The sequence below is a fragment of the Molothrus ater genome, chromosome 1 (assembly GCF_012460135.2).
Source record: "Molothrus ater isolate BHLD 08-10-18 breed brown headed cowbird chromosome 1, BPBGC_Mater_1.1, whole genome shotgun sequence".
Taxonomy (NCBI): Eukaryota; Metazoa; Chordata; class Aves; order Passeriformes; family Icteridae; genus Molothrus; species Molothrus ater.
This window is the reverse complement of record NC_050478.2, coordinates 117,805,643-117,828,182: the sequence shown is the minus strand read 5'-3', so window position 1 is coordinate 117,828,182 and position 22,540 is coordinate 117,805,643. Positions and strand designations below refer to the sequence as shown.

Sequence of the window (22,540 nt, the reverse complement as noted above, 5' to 3'; positions counted from 1 at the left end):
CCCGAAATGTATTCAAAGGCTTTGCATATAAAATGCTTCCAAAGGCTTCCTAATTTCACAGGTGGATTTGTATCTAGATGATGGGTTAATGATGCTGTGTCCACCTGCTTTTGAGCTTTAACCTGTGTTTTGAATACATTAGCTCCACAGGTAAACATTCACTGAACATGGAGTTTTGTTAATTGTAAATATTGTATTTCAAACTCAGCCATATTATTTCCAAAACAAACCTTAATGAAGGAAACAATAAACATAAACACTTATTTTTAAAATGCTAATGTACAAGAAAATAAATAAAATATATTGTTGATAGTATATATGGAAAATAATACAGAGTTACTGCAAGCTGTTTTGCTGAATGTTTTCTTGAAGGACTGTAAACTCTTAACCAATTGGGTATATGGTTATGATTTACATACAATATTTTCCTAATATTACAGATGGCAGTAGAAGCTCAAGATTAAATTACTTATCTGGTATTCAATTAGACACCAACAGGTTGCTTATAATGTAACAAGAAAATGAGCATTTAGAGTCATATGAGTTACCACAGTAAAATGATAATGTACAAGTAGGTAAAATACAGCACATAAGGAAATGGCAGGAATTTAATTAGCTCAGGATAGGTGTGTGTAATAATGTGTTATTTGTAATATGAATGTATGCTTTGTTGCTTATTCATTATAAAGGAGAGGGGTCAACGTGATCTTTATTAGTAAAAAAAGAAACAATGTATCTGTTGCAAGTAGTGGGAAAAAACCCTTCAAATCATGACATACAGAGGGATAAAAGGAAGTTTTTGTGTTTGACGTGTTGATTGTTGTTTTATTTATATTTATATAAAAAGGAACATATATTTCTCTAATCTTTAGAAGTCTCTACAGCAAACCATGAAGTTCTGATGTGTGATTCTCATTTCTATGGAAAATCAATATGCTGTTTGGAGGAGCAGCACAGTGTGCCAGGTGGTGCCCTGTTGTTGGGATGCAGAGCAGCAGGGGCTCAGAAGCTGAAGACAGCATAAAGGAGTGGAGATTTATGAAATAGTTGCTCTGTAAAAACTTTGCTGTACAAGTTTGAACTTGATATCTGATTTCTGCTGCCTTCCAGCTGACTTCACCTTGGGACATGCACAGTATCTCCTGGGTTCTGCCTCTGCCTAAGAGAAATATGAACTTGCAGGAGCTCCTGTGGGCTTCAGCAGGTATTGCTCAAGGGCACCTGTGATTCTTCTTGTATAAATGGGGCCCAAACTAAAAAGGGGGTCATTTTTCACCCAAATTTACTTATTTAGAAATTAGTGGGTTAGGTAAATGACATCAAGCTTGTTCTTAGTTCATATTTCTGGTCTGTATGTGACCTGGCCCTAGGCTTGAGTCAAGATGACTTGAGCTAAGAGAGCTGTAGCAAGGCTTGGCGGTGTGAGTAGAGTTTATGTTTCAGACAGTGCTGTCCATCAGCTCCATCAGGAGGTCCTCATCTGCAGCAGGCAATTCAGAGGGGGCTGCATTTCATGTAATTTTTCTTATAAACACACTTAGAGCAGGAGCTCTTGAAGCTACACAAGCATCAAATCACATGAAAATGAAACTAAAACAAACAACAACTTCCCCTAAACAAAATAAAGCGAAACAAAACCCCACAAACAAACAAACAATGCCTCTCATCCAAATAACAAAAATCCATCTTTGGACATGTAGATCCATAATCTGTATATAGCTACACACTTAATTCTGCTCTATGCTTTGAAATAAGCATTTGCTTGTGATCTGCAGAGTTTGGAGCCCTGTACTGCATAGTGCTTAAATTTGTTGCTGGCATGGTAAAACCATGGTATTCTAATGTACGTGTCCTGAATTATATAATACTACTGAGCACCCTTTCTAATTTTCTTAATGCTGTGAGTCATTCAGCTTCTGGGCATTAGTTAAGTTGTTACATAGATGATTTCCCTCATAATTATAGAGAGTTTTTCTGCCTTGTTTTTCTCTTTTTCTTTGGCAAACAGGATTGTTTCAGTAGTGGTAATAGGATTGCTTGTTGCTATTGTGAGTTTAGTCAGTTGTGAAGCTGCACTTATGTTTGTTATTACCCTGAAATTCATTATGAAATGCAGCCTATTAATTATTTCACTAAAATGTAGCTGCTGGACCTGTGGGACATTCCACTTTCTCCTGTTGCTTTACATTTCCATTCATTTTAATGGCAGTTCAGGCAGTTTCTTTACGTTTATATGTAATTTCCTTTGGCTGTCACTGCCTGCTCCTTCTAGATACTTCAGTCAATATTTTCCACTGTTGGTTAAATTCATGTTTCTGCTCAGGAGCTGTCAGTGTAACTCCCAATTCCTTATTTCCTCCTCGATGCTATAGTTGAACATTGAGGCATAGAGGCGTGGAGGTCAGGGGTACAACACCTCTAATTCACTGTAGAGCAGCTTTCCAGAATAATACTCATTTTTAAGCACTAAAACATTTGACCTGTAACCCTCCGTGGTTGCTGCATTTGCCTTAATAGCTCCATTTTTGTTTCCCTTTGGCTCTGTTTGGTATTGCAGTGGACTTGTTGGGAAGTTAATAGCTATCACGACAATTTTTATTTTCTAAATGAAACAATGCCCCCTGGTGCTCTAGGATTCGAGAGGTCTGATTTTACAGTCAAAATAAAAATAAAACGAAATAAAATCTTTTCAGACAGATACTTACTGTTCCTAAATCTGCCAGCTACCACTCAAATGCTGTCACTGTCACTCACAGGGGATGGGGAAGAACACTTGTCAGCACTGAGCAACAAAGAGAAGTCACAAGGAGAGTAACAGGGAATAAAAGCAAATTACAAAAGAGACAAGTCCATTAGGCAGGTTAAAAGCAAATTACAGAAGAGAAAAATAAAATGAAAGACTTAAGAAATAGTCTAATGAAAGAACAGTTGGAGAAATGGAAAATTAAAACTGTCTGCTCAATGAAATGTTAAATCTAGATAGTGATAGAGAAGAAGCAATAATATTAAAAAATGGAAGTACTTTTTTAAAAAAAGATTTCATTTAATAAAGGCATTATAGAAGAAAAGGACAAAGAGGGTAAGTGTGAAAAATTTGCAATGAAGAGCATTAAATTAAAATGGCAAATATAAAAAGAAAGAGAATATTGAAGGTATATGTAAGTGCATGAGTGCTACAGGAATTAGTAGAATAAATGTAGTTTGATATTTTCTGTGCCTAACAAAACAGATTATCGATGCAGAAATTTAATCCAAAGTTCCATCAGAGTTAAAATGTAAGCAAAGCTGATAAGCAATGAGATGAAGCAGTTGATCTCTCTTCAGTTGAGCTTGTCACTAGCATTTGATTCTGTAAAAATTAAGATGCTAAAGTACAAAATTATTCTTGATGGGCATGGCATGCTTGGGAACCTCAAGAATGCTGCTTGTCCTAGTTGCAGACAGCAAACTCCAGCACAGCATGCCTTCCCACAGCCTTGCAGCTGACGGGAGCCTCAGCTTTGGAAGACCAATCAATAGAGCAGGGACTGCCATAAATCACCGTCTCAGATGGAATGCGGGGCTATGAACACTACCAGAGCTGTCTGTAAAGCCAAAACAGACACAAAAAAACCCCCAACAAATAAAGCCAGAAGAAAGGCAAAGGAAACCACCACTTGCTGCAGCTGCAAGATGCATAAACAACTCGCACTCTCCGTTTTTTTTCAGTCACAGGCAAGGATAAAATAGCACAGCTCAGAAGCAGGGATGACTGAAATGGCTTTAAGGTAGCTTTATGTTCCCACAGTCCTGGAGCAGCAATGAGTCAGTCAAGTCCCTCACTGTAAGTTAGAATAGCCTGAAGGCTGCTCTAAATCATTCTGGCTGCCAATGACCCTGCAACAGCAGAGAGGGGCTGCTGGGGCATAGCAAAGTCTTGGCTGCACTTCCCTTCCTTTGGCCATGTCCTCTGGCCCATCCAGAGGAGCTGTTGGGAGGGGGGTGAGGGAGAGTCAGGGGACAAGAAAGGGAAAAGCACGGAAGTGGCTGTGATGCCCATTCTGCTGGAAGACCAGAGCTTCTGCTGTGGCTGGCAGAGGTCCAGTGGCTGGCTGTGGTCAGAACTGATCCCAGCACAGCCAAGAAGAATTCTGTGGCTGGGCCATGGACAGGTGCAGTGGTAGGGTTTGATTTTATTAATATGATTTTCAAAGGCATTTTTTGAGAGCTCTTCAGATTATATAGAGTCCCTTTTCCCTGAGAATCTCATCTGTTAATGACTGGTTTGTAAATCCTACACATGTGCAGGTGTTTGTATTCTGTGACCACCATTGTTATTTTTGTTAGTGCATCAGTGTTAATGAGATATCATCTCTACCAAGTACTATCTGGCCTAGCAATAGCAGTATTTAAGTTAGTACTGCTATGTGGATTTATACCAATGATTGTAATTTGGTTTTTATTTACCTGCTCTTATAAACTAAAAACATCCTCCAATTTGTAAGAAGAACGTGAGGCTGTGATTCAATTTGCTTACTTCTTTTTTTGTTATTTTAAGATGAAAATTCCTAATAATATTAAGAACAAATAACAGCAGTCAATAATCCTAACTCCAGGTATTTGCATTTTGTACTGGGATGATTTGATGCTGTTGTCAGTCACCTCTGTATGATCCTATACATGAGGGAAGCTGCAGTTAAGAGAGTAATTTATTTGCAAACTCTTATATAAATATTTCAGTCTTGCTACTTCAGTGTGAACAAAATGTTTGTGGTTTAAAAGAAGACCATTACATTCTTAAAAGAAGACTCTTTTCAAGCCAAAGGGCTGAAACCTTCCTCTCTCTCACTAAACAGAGAACAGCCTTACTAGTGGGTAGTCAAAATGGAAATTTACCAAACTGATTAGTCACAGCAGGTTACTGAGTGGACCCTTAGAGGACATCCTGCATAAGAGGAAAAATTATTATCCCTTTTAATAATTCCTTAAAACCATTCCCAAAATTTTGGTTTCAGTCAGCTAGGTATTTCATGACGTGCAACAGAAGTAGAGTGATGTTTGGAAGTACTGAGCCAAGACCATTGGTCTTATAAGTAATGGACATCTCCATAAGTTATCCAGAGATGTATTCTTAACCTGCATATATACAGTACAAAGGCTATAGTTTATATTTGCAAATCTTTTTTTTTTTTTAGCAAAAGTGTGAGGAGCTCCCTTCCCCTGTGGACTAAACCTCCATGAAGGTCAAAGTAGAAGGTCATGGACATTCCACTCACTGCCTGTAGTTTATCTCAGACAAAAGTCTATGATCCCTTGATGAGCAAATGGTAGAAGAATAGTAGTTTGCAGCCACAGGTGTGGTGTGCATGTGAGGGAGCACAGAAGCTATAACTAAATTTAATGCCATTGATATTATAGCTTATAATGTCTTGGCTTTTTCTGATAATTTAGAACAGAAATTTTTAAAGAGAAAGAGGGAAGATGTATGTGTTCATTGGATGTATGCCAACACTGGTTGACACAGTCAGCAGCTGAAGACTAAATCTTCAGGGTGTAAATTCTTTTAGCTCAGTTGATGCCAGGAGAGCTGTGTCAGACTGCAGTACTTTAAGCTCTGTCCTGAGGACACCCAGTACCATCAGCAAGAACTGCAAACATGGAATCAGTTGAGTTCCTTGGAAAGGATTCAGTGCTTTCCTGCCAGGAGCTAAGCACCAGTAGTGGTCTTGAAGATCTAGTGCTGCCAGAAGAGACACATAACCTCTGTCTGCTGCCTTTGATCAGAACTGAGGGGAAAACCGTTTTGTGTTATCTTTGAGTCTGAAAACTGCTAACATCCCAAAACATTGAAGATCATCTGACTTTGTGGGAGTTCCCTGTTGCTGTCTTCTCCCTGGCCTTTTTAGGTTAGGACAGTTTGCAGTAATTCATGCTGGTGTGTGGGAGATTGTACCAGAGTCTTACCTGTGACAATCCAGACACAAAGACCTCTACCTACAAGGGTAAGCTTTTCATCCCATCCACAGTATTGTCTTAAAAGAGCCTACTGAGTAGGTATCTCTGATTTAGCAGCAGGATGGAGTTGAAATCATGTGCTGACATGCAAAAATTTTGGATTATTTAATAACTTAATTTTTCCTTGAGGATTGATAACTAAGTCTGTCATTTATTTGTTTGATATTTTATGATCTGATGATTTCTCCTCACATATTTTAGTCAGGCATATTATGTATCACTGTTGCTTTATGTTTTCTATTACTGGGAATTAATTTTTCACACAGTATCTTCATTTAATTATATAATACAATCACATGTGCATCTGCATGAATATGAAGAATCTGTTCTAATTTAGCCATTATATATTATGCTATCTTGGGTTTTCCAGTAAAAATTCCCAAGTTTTTTGTTTTAGCATAACAATAGTCATATTCATTGCTTCTTACATTTTAACAAAAGCACTCAGATGCCAGTTCATAGATTGACATAATCAGCTTTGTCTCTTAATTAGAAAAGAGAATAAAGCTGTTTAAGGGTGTCAATAAAATGACAGATGCATCATTAACAGAAGGCTACATTGTATCAGAATGGTGCAAATCTTTGGAATTGAAATGTTAAAAAATTTTACTGGTAACCTTTTGTTTCTAATTTTCATTTTCTTGTAATTTTTTCATAATTGAAAAATAGCAAAGGTACATAATACAGCATAAAATACAGAACAGTTATTGGTGTTAGAGAACTCAAGTTTATAACCAGAGTAGAGCTATAGCTATGAAAACTTAGGATTTCTGCCTATGCTCAATACAAAATTCAGCATGGTCAGTGCACTCTTTGGCCATGCCTTTGATGCACTCCTCATCACCCCTATAATGTCACCAGTTGTTTATGAGCAGTGGGATAGCATGTAGATTATGAAATTCAGGACTCACCCCATGCCTTACTTCTTGGTGCAGCACAGGGTATGAAATCTTTCCACAATCTGTTGTATATTCAGTTTAGTATTGACTTCAGTGAGTCCATATTTCTCCAGCTGTTTATGATGCTATTGATACCCACTTTTCCTTTGGAATAAAGAAAGTTTTTACACTGTACTTTTAACACACAATAGCTTTCAGTAAGAACAAACAAAAATTGCAGAATGTTACAAAATTGCAAATATTTAAACACTGGGACAATGGGAATGCATGTTTTGGGATTCAGGCATCCAGATAGAAGTAAGATTGCATGCTGTATCTATGATCAGTCAGAGGTGGCTCATCCCAGCAGGGTCTGATGCCCAGGGCATCCACAAGACCCAGCACCTCATATCAGCTTTACTGACAACCTGAGCTGGAGGATTTTCAGATTTCTTACAGATCCAACTGTCTTCTGGCAAGCAATATTGAGGTCCTTTCTAGGACAAAATCTGTGCTGTTTTTTCTCTTCAGCAGCTGTTGTATGACTGGTGTTAATGGTCTGGCTCCTAGGTCACATAGCAAGACACCTGAGAGTCCATCCTTGAATGCACTCAAAACACCCACTCCTACAGACTTCTGTGCTGGATGAATGCTGTGAAGCCAGTCTTGAAACCTTTTAAGCAAAGGGAATGACTGGGTGAGTCACCAGTCTATAGTCCTGAGCTTGCATCCATGGATTAACATGGATGAGGTGTTCTAAATCTTAGTCTCCTTCTTTGCCTATATCTACAGTCTTTTCATTAGAACCTGTAAAGCTTATTATCTCTTCAACAGAAATGCTTTAAGCTTTTAAGATTTCATGAGGTTTTGACACTTCTGTGAATTTTGTGTCCCATATATAGACAGCTGCCTCATTTGCTGTTTGGGAATCATCATTTCATTATGTGGGGCTCCAAAACAATTGTAATGGTACCCAGTTGAAGCAGCTGGTTGAAAAATATTGAACACTTTATTAATAAAATTTCAAATTCAAATGAGACAAGGATGAGCAGGTTGAGGAGCATCAGGGAGTGTGATAGACAGACAGACTACTGGAATCTCATCTTGTCTTCCCTGAGACAGGCCCAACAGACAACAGCCCATTAGATATGGAGGATTCCCTCTCCTCTCTGAACACAGTGACTTCCAGGATAGGGAGCAATGGGGATAAATTCCTGCAGGAGGAGCATCACCTGTGCAGCAGGAGCATCACCTGTGTGACTGCCCCATCTCCCCAGGTGCCCGGCTAACAGGGGTGAGGCTCTGTGAGTGTAGCTGGACAATGGTGAGGGCGAGGGCTCATCTGGCATGGAGGTGTGGCCAGGGTCAAGTCAGACCACACCCTCTGTCAAAGCCACTTCCAGAAAGCAGAAAGACAGGTCACTGTCATAGGAAACTCTATTCTGATGGGAACAGAAGGCCCAACATGCAGACTGGTCACACCTATTTGGGAAGTCTGCTGCCTCCTGGGTCCAGCTGTGAAGAGAAACCTTCCCACCCTGTTATGGCTTTCAGATTATCATCCATTATTGATTTTTCAGGTGGCAGTCTGAAAGTCCCAACAAGAAGTCTGAGGGCAGTCAAGAGAGACCTCAAGGCTTGGGATGACTGGCTAAAGGATCAGTTGCACAAGTAGTGTTCTCCTCTATTTGCAGGGAATGATGGGGAAAAATAGGAAGAGCCAGCAGATCAATACCTGGTTCCAACCCTGGTGTTCACCCGTTTTTCATCATGGGTTGGCTGAGTTTTGGGCTTTAGTATTGAATTTACAGGAAAGACAGGGAGGCACTGGAGCATGTCCAGAGAGTGGGAAGGAAGCTGGTGGAGGTTCTGAAGCACAAGTCCTATGAGGAGTGGTTGAAGGAGCTGAGGTGGAGAAAAGGAGGCTCAGGAATGACCTAACCACTCTACAACTCCCTGAAACTGCATCAGTCTATTCTCCTGAGTACCAATAGGTAGGACAAGAGGAAATGGCCTCAAGTTGCACACAGGGAGGTATAGATTGGATGTCAGGAAAATTTCTTCATCAAACGGGTGGTCAAGTATTGGAGCAGGTTGCCCAGGAAAGATTGGTTGGGTCCCAGTCCCTGGAAATACTTGTGTGGAAGTAACACTTGGGGACATGGTTTGGTGGTGGACTTGTCAGTGCTAGGGCAATGGTTGGGTGTGATGTTCTTAAAGGTCTTTTCCAACCTAAATTATTCCATTATTCTATGAAATTACTCAGTAGGATGGTATCTGGTTTTGAAAAAAGAAAATAAAAGGATAATATATTTTCATATATAGCCATCCTGGATTCTTCAGAAAGATGATCCTTTGTAACCTTAATATTTTTTTGTGCAGGAATCAAATTAAGAAAAAAATTAAACAGGTATTCATTTGAAATTCTAATGTCTCTGATTACAGCCCCCAAGTTTGCTCACTTTAATTTAAAAAATTGAGAATTTTATTTATGTTTTCTACTTCTTTTTTCATAGCAGAGGGATTTAAAACATGTTCAGACCCTATAGTGTCCCAGTCACTGTTCCATCTTTCAATCTTCAGCTAGTAATATCTTACTTTCTGTGACTGCAGAATGAAAACGTATTCTTGATTTACCTTAAACTGGAATTAGTTTGCCTAAGACCAACAGAGATTACATTTGAGAGAACTCACACAAATACAAGGCTTCACTTAGGTTTAACCCTTATGCCCTTGAACACAATAGAGTTTACATAAATATTTAAGAAGGGCAGCCACAGACCAATTAAAGGAATATATTTTCCAAGCATCAAACCATTGTTTTCAGGCAATGCACTGATGCTCCTAAATTAATACATATTAAATCTGTTAAGGGCTTAGCAGAGTTTTAGGCTCAGGAGAGGGAAAAGCAGATGAGAGCACCCCAGGGGGAGGTTGGGCAGAGATTGCCTGTGAGACACACGACCCACACTCTGCTCTGTGTGGCTGAGGGTGGCTACAAGCTGCTCTGCAAATCTGCCCGAGGACGACAGGGCACCACCATCGCTGTCGTTAAGTCCTTTCAGCATCCTAGGAAAAGCTGTGGGCAAGCTGAGAAGGCTGTGACTGGCTTAATTTTGATATTTGCTAAATAAAATTGAGGAGCAGCTGTTTTGTGGGAAATATATTTAAGGGCTATTTTTTTTTTAAATTTAAAAATAAAAAATGTTTTAAGATACTTCAGAATTCCCATCATAATGAGAGATCTAGTTTCAGTGTAGTCCTACCCAAGACTGCTTAGTAAAAGACTGCACTTTTCATATCCACTCAATTCAGACCTAAGTCCATCAGATTGCTGTTGCATAGTGTATAGTATGAATTATAGAAAAGTGCTGCTCCTATGTACATTTATGTGAAAAGTATCACTGCACAGACCTAGGAAAATACATTTGCAAGTAATTGGATTTGTGGCTCCCTAATTGTGGCAGCTTGTTAAGGCAGGGATAGGACTTATCCAATATGAACTATGAGAAAGTCTTGATTTGAAAAAGACGCATATGCTCTTGAATGCAGGGGCAGAGCTGGAGCAGAGCTCAGGGTGAGAGAAGGGGGAAAGGTACAAGTGAAATGGAAAAGAAGTTTTGGAAGAGGAGTAAAGAATGCAGAAGTGCATCTAGGAAGGGGAAAAAGAGGAGAGACTTGTTGCAGCTAGTGAAAAGCCAGAGATAAAGAGTGCAGATTGCTGCATGCTTTCTGCTGAAATAGATCACCTGGAGTTTCTGCTGAGAGAAGGAAAATCAGTTCAGAAGGAGAAACTAAGGTGTTAATCTAGGTTGGTGGCAGAAAGAGATGAAGCAGGAGAGAATTAATGTTTGTGGGGAATCCCATTAGAAGACTGTTTCTCTTAATATGTGCAATAGACTTGTAGCACTGGAAGGAAAAGAGGAAAAAGAAGTATCTGGAAAGAAAATATGAATAATTGAATAATCTTTGAAAGAGAAGAAGATCTACTGATACTGTGTTCATCTTACAGACTTTAAAGCTTTTGAAACATTCACCTAAGTACATATTCAAATGCTGTTTTCCTGTGATACATGCCTTGCTGACAGGATTAGTTACCTTCTCTCATTATATCAACTTCGAGTTTATTTGCAAATAAGTGAACTAAATAAGGTACCTGGAGTATTTTTGTGTTTATCCAACTGTTGAGACTACACTTTGGGGTTTTTCAATACATTTTTGAGTGAAATATGTCCTGACTGTTAATTCTGTAATACAATTTGTGAAATGTCTGACATCTGAAGCTCATGGGGGAGAGGAGGGAAATTGCTTGCAGATCACCATGTGCTTCTGTGCTTCCACTTGGGGAATGCATGGCCATAACTGTGGGAGTCATGAAATTGTTAATTAAAAATCTTAGTTGTATTTCATCTTTTTTTAAAAAGATAAAATGCAAAACCTTTTCTTCTTCTAAAGCTATGCACATGGAGATTTTTAGACAGAGTAAGTGGCCCCATTTTCTAGTTAATTACCTCAATAAATCAGGGGTGGGTTGCTGGTACTTGAAAATTCTATGTATGGTAGACAGAGTGTGGGACAGAGCAGTTTTCTGCAGTGGTCTGTTGCTGGTCAGTAATGGTATATAATGCACTCAGGTCAAAAGGGTGGTACTGATACTCACAATGCCACCATGGCTATAACATCAGAAGCTTACCCCAGAATATTATAATAAAAGCTAAACCCCAAAATATTATAATAAAACTGTTTGTGTTACAACATAGAAAGCATTTGTGTTACTGCAACAAAAAAAATGAAATTATGGCAGCACTCAGTTTTTCCTATGATGTTTGCATATGTGTGCATATAGAAGTATGTGCACGTAAATGCATATGTGTGTGCATATACAAGTATGCTTATATACACATAATCTGTTTTAATATGCATAATCTGATTGATATAAACACATAATTGATAAATACATGTGTACACACACACATGCATCCTGATGAATTGCATTTGCCTCTTGAAAATGGCTAATACTCCCTGAAAGGGGAGATGGAGAGAGTGTGATCTTATTGGTACTGTTTGATCTCAGAATTGAGGATACTTTTGCAGTGAACAATGCAGACATGCACTGTAGAAAGGCTGTTCCTGTCTCTGCCTAATTCAGGAGACAACAGATGGGTGTGGGAAGACAGGAGAGCACAGTGGGGAAACTGGACAGGACTCACCAACAGCCTTGCTTCTGCTCTGTGCCACTGCAGTGTGTGTGGCTCACAGTGGTGACAGTGGTGGTCAGGATTCAAGAAAGGGTTTGGCTGAGGGTGAACTGGAAGTGAAAGCAGGTGGACAATAGCTGGACTAAGAACATGTTGCAAGAGATAAGAGCAAAGGCAACCCAGATCTGAACAGGAGAAGGAAGATCTGGTTTGAGAAGAAAGTAAACAGTGGGTGGGAAAGGGGCTCAATGGTCATGGCAGTTCGTCTAGGCATCCCAAGAGGGTGGAAGTATGCAGAGGAATCGGAAGCAGGAGAAAAAGATTTTCATATGAGTGGGTCAGGAAAACTGACATAAAAAAACAAATATGAGAAAAGACAGAATTAAAGGAAATCTAGTGGAGATACCTTGATGACCTTAATGATGTATCATTAATAAAGACCAATACTTCCAAAAAGCTCCTTTTCTCTCTGGTGATTATAGAGATGTCTGGTTAACCAAGATTCCAAACTTCTGGAAGGCTCAGTTGCATTAAATGAAGGGTCTATTTTCCTCACCCTTTTTGTCCTAATAATCATCCTGCATTATTTAGCGTGCAGTTTTATAGAAAACAATACTTGATTTTTACACTAATTATTTTTTTACTGCTGAAATTACATACTACATTCTCAAAGAAAACACTGTTGCTGCATACAGAAGCAGCAATATTTTTCCATCTAGCATTCTCCTCTCTTTCCTTGTTACCAGGGATTTTAAAATGTGATAATGTCCCACCACTGTTTCTGAGATTTCCTGAATTTATTTGTTTGCTCTTTATTACGTAAGGAATGATTTCTGCCTGTTTGAATATATTTCTGTGGGGAGTGCTGACATTCTTATCCACACTTCACTTGTCACTTCCAGGCCAGACGGTTAATATGATTTTCCTACTATGAGCTACTTACTGTGTACAGTTTTAACATGTGTTAAATGCAGCAAAGCAGTATATTGAAGTGCAGAAATGAATTAGGGAAGAGAGGGATATCATACAAAAGTCATTGGGTAAAGTCAGTTAATGTGCAGCATAAATATGTTCCTAATAGGAGTGAAAGGAAATACAGGTGGATCTTCTGATACTATCCTTCTCACATGAATATGAGGAAAAAAAGTGTTTGTGTTTGTGGATAATACCTAAAGAGGAGTGTCTGCGAGCCTGCAAAGGAGGGATTAGCATTCCAAATGGTGAACTGGAAAACACAGAGGACTAATCAACAGCATCTGGATGGGAGCACAATTTTTCCCTGGGAAAAGGCTGAGAGCTGTAATGGTTCCCAAGTTGGATTTTTATCAACATGCTGGTGATTTTGCACAGAAAGCTGAGGTTGTGCTGGGAAGCAAAGGGTGTCACCCTTGAGATGGAATAGGTAATTGCACTGCTGTGCTCAGTGCAGACACTGCCATAGAGAAAGGTGTGAAAAATCAAGAATGAAGTTATACAAGTATATAGAGGTCTAGAAAATAGTTATGAGGAAATACTGGAAGAAATGGAGGTTGTTTAACCTAAAGAAGACTAAATGAGAACATAAGAAGTACCTTTAAATGCATTAAGTGTTCCTGCAGAAGTGAAGGGAATAATTTATTCTCTTATCCTTTGCAGACAGAGTGAGGAGTAGTGGGCTTGAGATAAAGCCCACTACTTTATGAAGTTAAAGGTTAGATGTGAGGAGAAGCAGATTGCTTGGGGAGACTGAAAAGACTCTGTTACTGACTGTCTTCAAGAAGGGCATAGGAAAATATAAGGAAGATACCAATGCACAGCACCCTACCTGGGGTACCAGGTAGGAAATCAGTAACCTCTCATCATGTCTGCCTAGCCTATTTTTCTTTAATTAAAGCTGAATTAAGAAAGGAAAAGTCCTGGACTGGACAAATAACCTCAAATGTAAAATTTAATAGAAAGACCTTGGGCTTGGTCAGGGAAAGTGTTGAGTAGTTTTGGCTGCTCTCATAGCCTTTACCCAGAGCAGAAGCAAAGTGGGATTGCAAAATGAAGGCTATGAGCCCTAAATTTGCATTAACTTTTAATACTGATGAATTATTGTCTCATTGGCCAGGTCTTGTCTTCACCATGCCCCCTATCCTGGCTGTTATGAAACTTTACATTACATTTGGTATTGTAAAATTTCTCAGAATGTTGAGCCTTTGATAAAGCCTGAGCCACAAGCTCTTTCTTTGTGGGTTTCCATTTTAGAACTGTTCAGATTACTTTCCCACAATGGTATTTACTTGCCTTTTGGCTTCTTAGGCAATGTCCCAACTGGTAACTAGAAATAGAGGTAGAATTTATAGATGTGTCCTTCAACGCAGTGTGCAGTGTGAAGAATTGCCATGTACAATGTCAACGTACAATTCTTGATATAATTTAGCCTAAACTGCAAAGGAATAAGATTTCTTAGAGAGTGATATTTCAGAGTTACTGAATGAGTTATTGAGTCTTGATATTTTTGGGTATTTGGGGATTACCTAAATTGAATTGCTTGAAGAGAGAGAAAAGAAGATGCTCCTGTGGTGAATGGATTACAGTTGGAGATCTTAGCAATAAAACCTTGTATGGTTTTAAAGGAGAAAAAATGTATTTTTTATTGAAATCACAGAAATTTTTGACACGAAAAGCTTTCAACAAAAGGATTGCATTTTTCTGGGGGAAAAAAAAATCACTATAAAAATTCACTAGTTGGTTGATTTGCTTTTGTCGGCATTTCTCCCAGTTTGTCTCACATTACCTGTAGAGTCTGTTTTGCTGTACTGCTCTTTTTGGGAGCGCAGATAAACTCTCCTCTCCTTGGAGTGCTCAAAAGTGTATTTTCTACTTTTTTCTGTGTCTTTGTCCTTTCCTTTTATGAGTGATTTTTATCCTAAAGGAAAAGAGATGGTGATCAGTACTGCAGTATGAAGCCACTTTACCTAGGCATGGTATAGACAGTAGCAGTGTGAGGTTTTTCTGTCCAGGATTCGCACTTCATCGAGTCAACCCGTGTCTCTCTCAAGGTGATGCATCCATTTACTCCCCACAAATCTGAAAGCAGTGACCAGATAGGAGCAATGTCTTTACCTCCACAGGAAGTTATGTAAGCTGAGAATCCAAGGGTAAAAGATTGTATATTGCTAAAACTCTCATCTGGCTTGTTCTGCAGGGAATGCTTTTTCGTACTGCATGTATTCAACCTGGAAGATTTAGAGTTCCAGGAGATCACTGAGTGAGATAATTTGGGTGAGGTTTTAAGACATGCATAATTTTATAAACGTCAAAAATTGCATTGTAGCCAAATATTTGACAGAAAATTTTATTTTCTGTCCTCATAGATGTAGAACACCTATAAGTAGGTCTAGGGGAAAATTGCAAAATAAAAAAAAAATAGAAAGACTCACTGGCTTCCTCCTGTCCTAAGTTTCCTGTGTTCTCTCTCTCATAATACAAGAAGACATTCCAGACACCACATTTCTGGGGATTACCTTTCTTGGGGTTGAAGCCTTTGGCCTCATTCTTTTCCTCACAGTTAGAGTGTTCATAAGCCCCTGGAAAGACACTGTCTGTCATGTCTTGTTGCTTAAATATTGTGATCGAGCCTGTGAATAATCTCTAACTGCTTTGACATGTTCATAATAGCTTTTGTTCTACTCTGTACCAATCCATTTCCATTCCTTAAAGTCCCCTGACATGGTGTGTTCCAGCTTGGACATGGTATTATGATTGTTTGTCCAAAGATACTATGGAAAATTCAGAGCACTAACTTTAACTTTTGTGAATGGTAGCGAGGTTCGGAAAGTGAAAATAACCCCTCTGTGGCAAAAGAAGGGTCATTTTATATTATTGTTAGACCTTTTTCTCCTGGGCTGGTGGGTTTTTCTCCGCCTTTGGTGGAAGTTGTTGTGAAAAGCGGTCAGCTGAACTGGCGTTACCCTGCAGAGTGACGTGTTCCTGTCGGGCTTCTTCAGCTGCACTGTGTGCAGTGAAGGCTGCCTTAACACCAGATGCCAATCATACACCACCAGTGGATTTGCAAGATTATAGGACAGGAAAAAAAGATGAAGGTTAAGCATGGGGCACAATAGAGATTACTTATGGTAATGAATTGTATAATTTTTCTAGACAGATCTGGATTAATGTTTATCCCAGGCAAAAGATTACTGTATGTCTGATTCTAGTTGTAAACAGACATTATTAAACAGAAGGTTTATGTTCATGAAATGCGACTATGGGTGTTAAAGCACTTATGATTTATTATGTGCAAAAAGAAAAATTAACCTGTTCATCTGCTATAGTACAAGATGCGCTGTGGGTTTTTGCATAATTTGAAAGGCATCTGCTCCTTTGGAATACAAATAACCAGTGAGATGAGAAAGATTCTCCTCTCATTTACATGGGTTCAATGCCTCACACTGCAGTGATGTTGAAATGGTGAAACCAAGAAAAGAATAGTTTTGTGTGCTTTTATAAAGCAATAATATTTCTGTGACAGATCATGTTGGCAAAGTCTGTTTGCTTGTGAATCTTTAGGGTATTTTCTTTATAACAAAAAAAAAAAAAAAAAAAAAAGATGTAATGTTCAGAGACCTTTACAAATGACTTTCTGGGATTTCCAAAATAATTCCCTTTCACTACATAAAAGCATAATGTTTAGAGACATTGAATTTATTTTTTTTTATTGAACATTTTCCAAAATACTTATGTTGAAGCTCATTTTTCTCCTGCTTTATTGCATCACTGCTGCTTGGCATAAGTGAGACATAGATACAGCATCCACATTTTTTAGTATTGCCTTACCTCAGTAGCTAAATAATCACACCTGAGTTACTGCCTCCTGTGTTTTAGGTGAGCTGAAAAATATTCCCATAAGGAAACTGTAAACAAACTCCAAAACTTTTCTTTTTTGGTGTAGTAGATGTTGCAACTCTATTACTTGCTAACCAGAAAGTCTCTTTTCTCTGTGAAAGCAACGAAAAATTAGTTATCAAAATCTGTTCGTTCTATTTATGGGCTGTATTTGTAGCCAGCTGATTTTTGCATAATGCCATTTGAAATTATCTATTTAACAATGATGGATGATACAACTGTGTTGCTCTCCCTCCACTTTGTAACTGATCCGTCTACTTATAGATTGCATTGGACATGTTGCTGATGCTTTATTTGTAAAATTCACTCACATATGTGAGAAATTTGTTCGTTAAGTCTTACTGACTTCACAGAGGCTTCTCAGACAAGTAAAGATATTCCTCTATATAAGCAAAACCAGCCCAATATGTGGAGTGAAAAGACCTGGGAATATCGTGAGGTTTGTTAAATACTTTAGAATTTAAGCAGTTAGACTAGACCTGAATAAAATGTAACCTCTAAGACATTCTGAATGCTTAAATTAAAAAGTTGCAGTCCTAAATTTCCATCAAAACGCTTCATAGCACTCTATTATATATCTTAGCTATATTTTGCATTTGGTACAACGAAATATTTGTCATGAGTAAAATATAACTCTAATGCTTGTAATATTTTCCCTAATTATCAAATTTTACAACTTCTGTGAAGCGTGAGTCCAGAGTTAAAGTTCATGAGCAAATTAATTAAGCAGTAAAAGTTTCTGTGGGTTTTGTTAATGGTTCTGTTTAGCATCCAAAGTTGATGAAGACTTCTGGAGATACCCAGGATGCAGGTGATAGTCCCTCAGGAAATGGCGTTGGCTGCACTGCTCTGCTTGAAGGTTTGTGCAGAAAGGCGCTGGATTTGGGGAGGCACTGAAATACGAGCGGCCGCTCTTTTCTGTGCTGTGTGTTAGCAGACATTGATAAGTCGTGGAGATGACCTCCATCTCCCAAAGAGACAGAAAGCTAGAAATGAAGACACATTTCTGTTATCAGTCTGCTGTGGGTCGTAAGTTGAACTGGTGTTATATTTTTCTCTGAAAGCCACGTAGCTTTGACACAGTGTTTAACAGTGTTAAGCTTATTGCTGCTGAGCTAAACATGTCTGAAGTGAACGATGACCCTCACGTCTTTGCAATAGCAAAATGTCTCCCTGATGTGATCCCGAAGACTTGGAGTATTAAGTTAATTTTCCCCTGGATTTCTGAGCTGCCTTCTTTTTACCCGGCGGAGAGCTCGTGAAGAATACAGCTTCTGACCGAATGACAGAACATGGAGGGTGAAATTAGATGCATTCAATTAGAAGATGACAAAAAGCCTATCTAAATATTTGTCAGGATGCTACTTACAGGACGTAGTCTCCAGCCAGGGAAGTGAAAGGCGGACACTCTCAGGACTTAATAGTCTGAGGGGGAAAAAAATGGGTAAATCATCCAGATTCTTTACAGGCTTGGAAGGGATAATTGAGGGTATCAAGTTGGCTGCTATGCTTCCAGGGCTAGTGATCCCTCTCATGTAATCTCAGATTAGTTCTTTGCTTTTATTCACTTAAAACAAAATTAAACATTACAAAGTTTTCTGGACTATTTGAGTAAATAATGTTGTTATTTGACCACAAGGGGATGATTAATACGGTGGTTTCTGGGAGGTATTGAAGAAAGAGGAGCTTGACCTTCTCCTCAATATAAAAAACACACTACAAAACAACCAAACAAAATGCCAAGGCCACAAAACTTAAGGAAATTAAAAAGGCACAGCAAACTGTTGACTGTGAGACTGTTGGATAAGAAGATGTACTGGTTTTCCAGAGGACAAAAGATGTTCTTGGAAACTTAAATTTGAAGTTAGTAGTCAGTTAAACAGAGATCAAAATATGCAGCTTGGTTTAGCCACATCTGTTTATCTGTAAATTAAATTTATAATAACTTCTTTTAAGTAAGTGGGCAAATCTCTGGCTTTTATTTTTCTGCCCAAAAAGTTTTAATTTTGAAAGTAAAATTAAAAGTAAATACAGCATACCATGGTTATTTTAATTTTCAATTTTTTTTTTGTGTTACAGCAGTTCAAGGGGGAATGTGACTATGATAGGGTTAATCCAGCTACATAAAAATCCATGCTGTGTATGATAGTAGTAAAGCTTGTGATCCCTTGATCTTTGATTAGATCCAAGCTAGTAAATATCTTGTGTTTAATCAGAATGAGTTGTTCTGCATGTAGTATAAGTCACCTTCACAGATGGGATGTAGCAGCAGAGTTGTTTGTGAATATTTGTTTTAATCCCTTCCAGAACAAGCATGCTTTATGTTTCTTTGTTGTAAATCAGATTCAAGCAACTAAAGACCAGCATGAAGGAAAGATATTTGCTTATAGTCAGGAGTAGAACAGTGTGGGAACCTTTTTTCCTTTTAAAGAAAAATGTAACTTAGTAGATTCTTTAAAGGTATTTTATACTATCCTGTAAAGATAACTAACGCACCATGGCTGCTTTTTTAAACTGGGATGCAAACATCAATACCTGTACGTTCTTCTTAAACTGTCCAGATACATTTCTATCTTAGACTATAAATATGAAGAGACTAAGATTTTTTACAGTTAATGTTCAGTCTGTATTATTATCCTATATTTTAAAGTTATTTAGTTAGAATGGCTGTTCTCTGTGCTGGTAAGCTGAAATTACTAAAATGTTATCTGTAAGGATACTTGTTTTGTGTGATGTGTCGGCGTCCTATTTACCTAAATCTGTCATAATTGCCTTCCAATACATCTTCCTCTGACACACCAAATATTGAAAATGAGATGACTCTTTGCTGGGAGCTTTTCTACTGAATGTCATTTTTCTGTGTTCATAACTTAATGGTAATAACTGGACGACCTGTAGTTAAATGCGTCTCAATTTCTCTCACTTATTTTTCCTAATCACCACATGGAGCCTTCAGTGCTCAGAGGTGTGATTAGATTTAACCTGCCGTCATATCTGAAGAACTTTCTGTACAACATATTATACATTGCAGGAATTACAGATGTAAATGTGGGTCTAAGTGTAATATATAAATAGATATAAAGATGAGTTGCTCTCATGCCAAAGTTAACTCCTGGTTTGTTTTTTTTTTTCTGCTTTTAACAGAAAGACTGGAGAGCCCCCACTAATAAATGGCTGGATTCCTTACCTTGGGAAAGCTCTGATTTTTAGAAAAGATGCTTACAAATTCTTACTGGATCAGCAAAAGAAATTTGGAGATATTTTCACTGTACATATTGCTGGTGAGAAATATTTTAGTATGTATCTTGCTTTTTTTCCATCAGTGAAGTTAAATACTAATCCAAATGTTTAGTTTAGAATCTTCCTTAACCCAAAACATTTTTCTCTAGCATAGACCCATAAAAATCCCTCAAATTTGCATATATTGTAAGCATAATAGTTATCTATAAAATATCACTATCAGTGTGGGGATTTGTTTACATCTCTAAGTATATATGTATTTTGACAGATTTTGTAGGTATGTACTGTATTAACATAGATTTTGCCAGTACATTAAATTATGTATTGGTGGGTTTTTTCCTAAAGAAAGGAGAACTAACATCATCTTGACACTGCACAGAAAAATATCAGATTAAATTTAGAAAACACTTAAGAAAAAAAGTGCAGAATTTGTTCTCACACATTTTACAACTGGTTGACAGGAACACAAGGGAATGAATGACACATTGACTCAGTGATACAATCGGGACTGGAACACAGAAACTTCCCGTTGCCAGCCTCTTACTCTGATCATGCTTGCTGAAAATAACAATATAATAAAGTATGATATAACCTTGCTGTTTCCTGTATTTATAACTGTATTACTAAGCCAGATTGAGTACAAACATTTGAGTGATTTCACGTAGGCACTTAGCTGTGGAAGAAGAACATAGAATAAAACTAAAATCCTGAATGAAAGTTAAATATATAAATTTACATCTATCTATAGAGATCTACTTTTTACTAAAGTCAATATAAAATCCAATATTTTCTTGTGTTCAGAAAGGCAAGCTCTTATTAATATAGATAGTTATAATAATCTTCTTCACCTTTACATGCTGATATCCTTGTTCAAATGATCAGCTTTAGTCCATATAATTTTTAGTTATTCCTGTAGTTTTAGGGAGTTTGAAACAAAAATATTAAGTGTAAAGTATAAAGTTTGCTTTTTTTTTCCCTAGGGTAGTAGCATTAGCTTTATATTTCCATAGAAGCATTTTTGGAATTATTTTTTTTTAAAAAAGTCAATTAATTTAGTTGCAAGCTGTGTATTTAATTAATAAAATTTTCCTCCTTTAAAAAAATCTGTCCTTTTTTCCTTTGGAAGAGAATTTTTATTGTATTAAATATGTTATTTTTTAAAATTTCATTCAGGATTTTTTTTTTTTTTGAAAACTGGTATAATCAGATCTTTTGCAACTTGAAAGTGAGTTTGGCACAGTACAACACCAACTCTTGTTGAAATACAATCTTTTTTATTGTTAATTTGAAATCACACAATAATACAGTTTTGGCTTCCTCCAAATACCAATTAATAGCTATAATTCAGATACTAGTACATTCAATTAACCGGATAGAGTCATACTTCAGAATCTTAAAAGTGTTTAATCAAATATTTATTTATTTTGCCTCTTTATTATTTTATGAAAGACTATGTTTAGAAGTTTGTGTTTAACCAATTATGAGTGTAATTTAATTTCAGAAATTTCTATTTCTATGATAAACCAAATTCCATCCAGATAATCCCCTATGTGCAAGTGTTTTGAGCCAAGCCTCCCTTGATAAAGACTGAGGTAAATAAAGTTCGTTCTGGATATCATTCTAGTCTTGTGCAGGGAAATGTTTGATTTTGTGAATTCATAACAGAGACACCACTTTAAGTTCTCTTTTTCGGTATAAAAGTGCTGACCATCAGGACTTCACTAAAGAGAAATAGATTTTCATCCTCAAGTCAGGGAGGAAACCAAAGCTAGTTAGTGTCTCCTCTCGTGTCCTGATCCGAAGGCATACAGGATTTCTGTATGTCTTACTGATTTGACAAAGATGATGTTTCTGTGCTCGGCAAACATAGCGTAGCCAGCTGTATGTGGACTATCATTACTTTACCCCCCTGGTGGATGTCTAAAGGTCCTGTCAAAAAATTCTATCAATATATATTTTTATAATTATTGGTTCTCAAACTAGTTCATTTGGAAAATGCGGAACGATGCTTGGAGTTTCTGGCGTTGCCCCGTACTGGTAATGCGATTTTGCTGATTGTACTTTCCCGTGTGATGAGCAAATGATTGTCATCCCTAAAAGTCGCAAGGGACATGGATGTCATCTTAATAAAGAAATTAAAAAGCACATCTTTCTATGAGAAACAATGTAAATTCCTGACCTGTCGCAGAAAATAGTTCTCTAATTGGTTTTGTGTGGTGGTGCAGCAGAATCGTTTTCCCCAAACGTCATGCCAGCGCAGCACCACTGTACATCATTGTCAGCAGTTCAGCAGAATCTCCCTAATAAGAGGACGATTACGTAAATGCGATAGTCTTGGGGAAAAAAAAAAAAAGAAAA

General features: G+C 37.7%; 1 protein-coding gene across 1 annotated transcript in view; it reads left to right on the top strand.

Annotated features, from left to right (window-relative positions):
- The window catches only part of LOC118699945 (cytochrome P450 7B1), a 125,108-nt gene that overhangs the window by 82,862 nt on the left and 19,706 nt on the right, over positions 1–22,540 (top strand). The window contains 1 exon segment of the mRNA XM_036404214.1: positions 20,087–20,223. Coding sequence (XP_036260107.1) covers positions 20,087–20,223 — 137 coding nt within the window.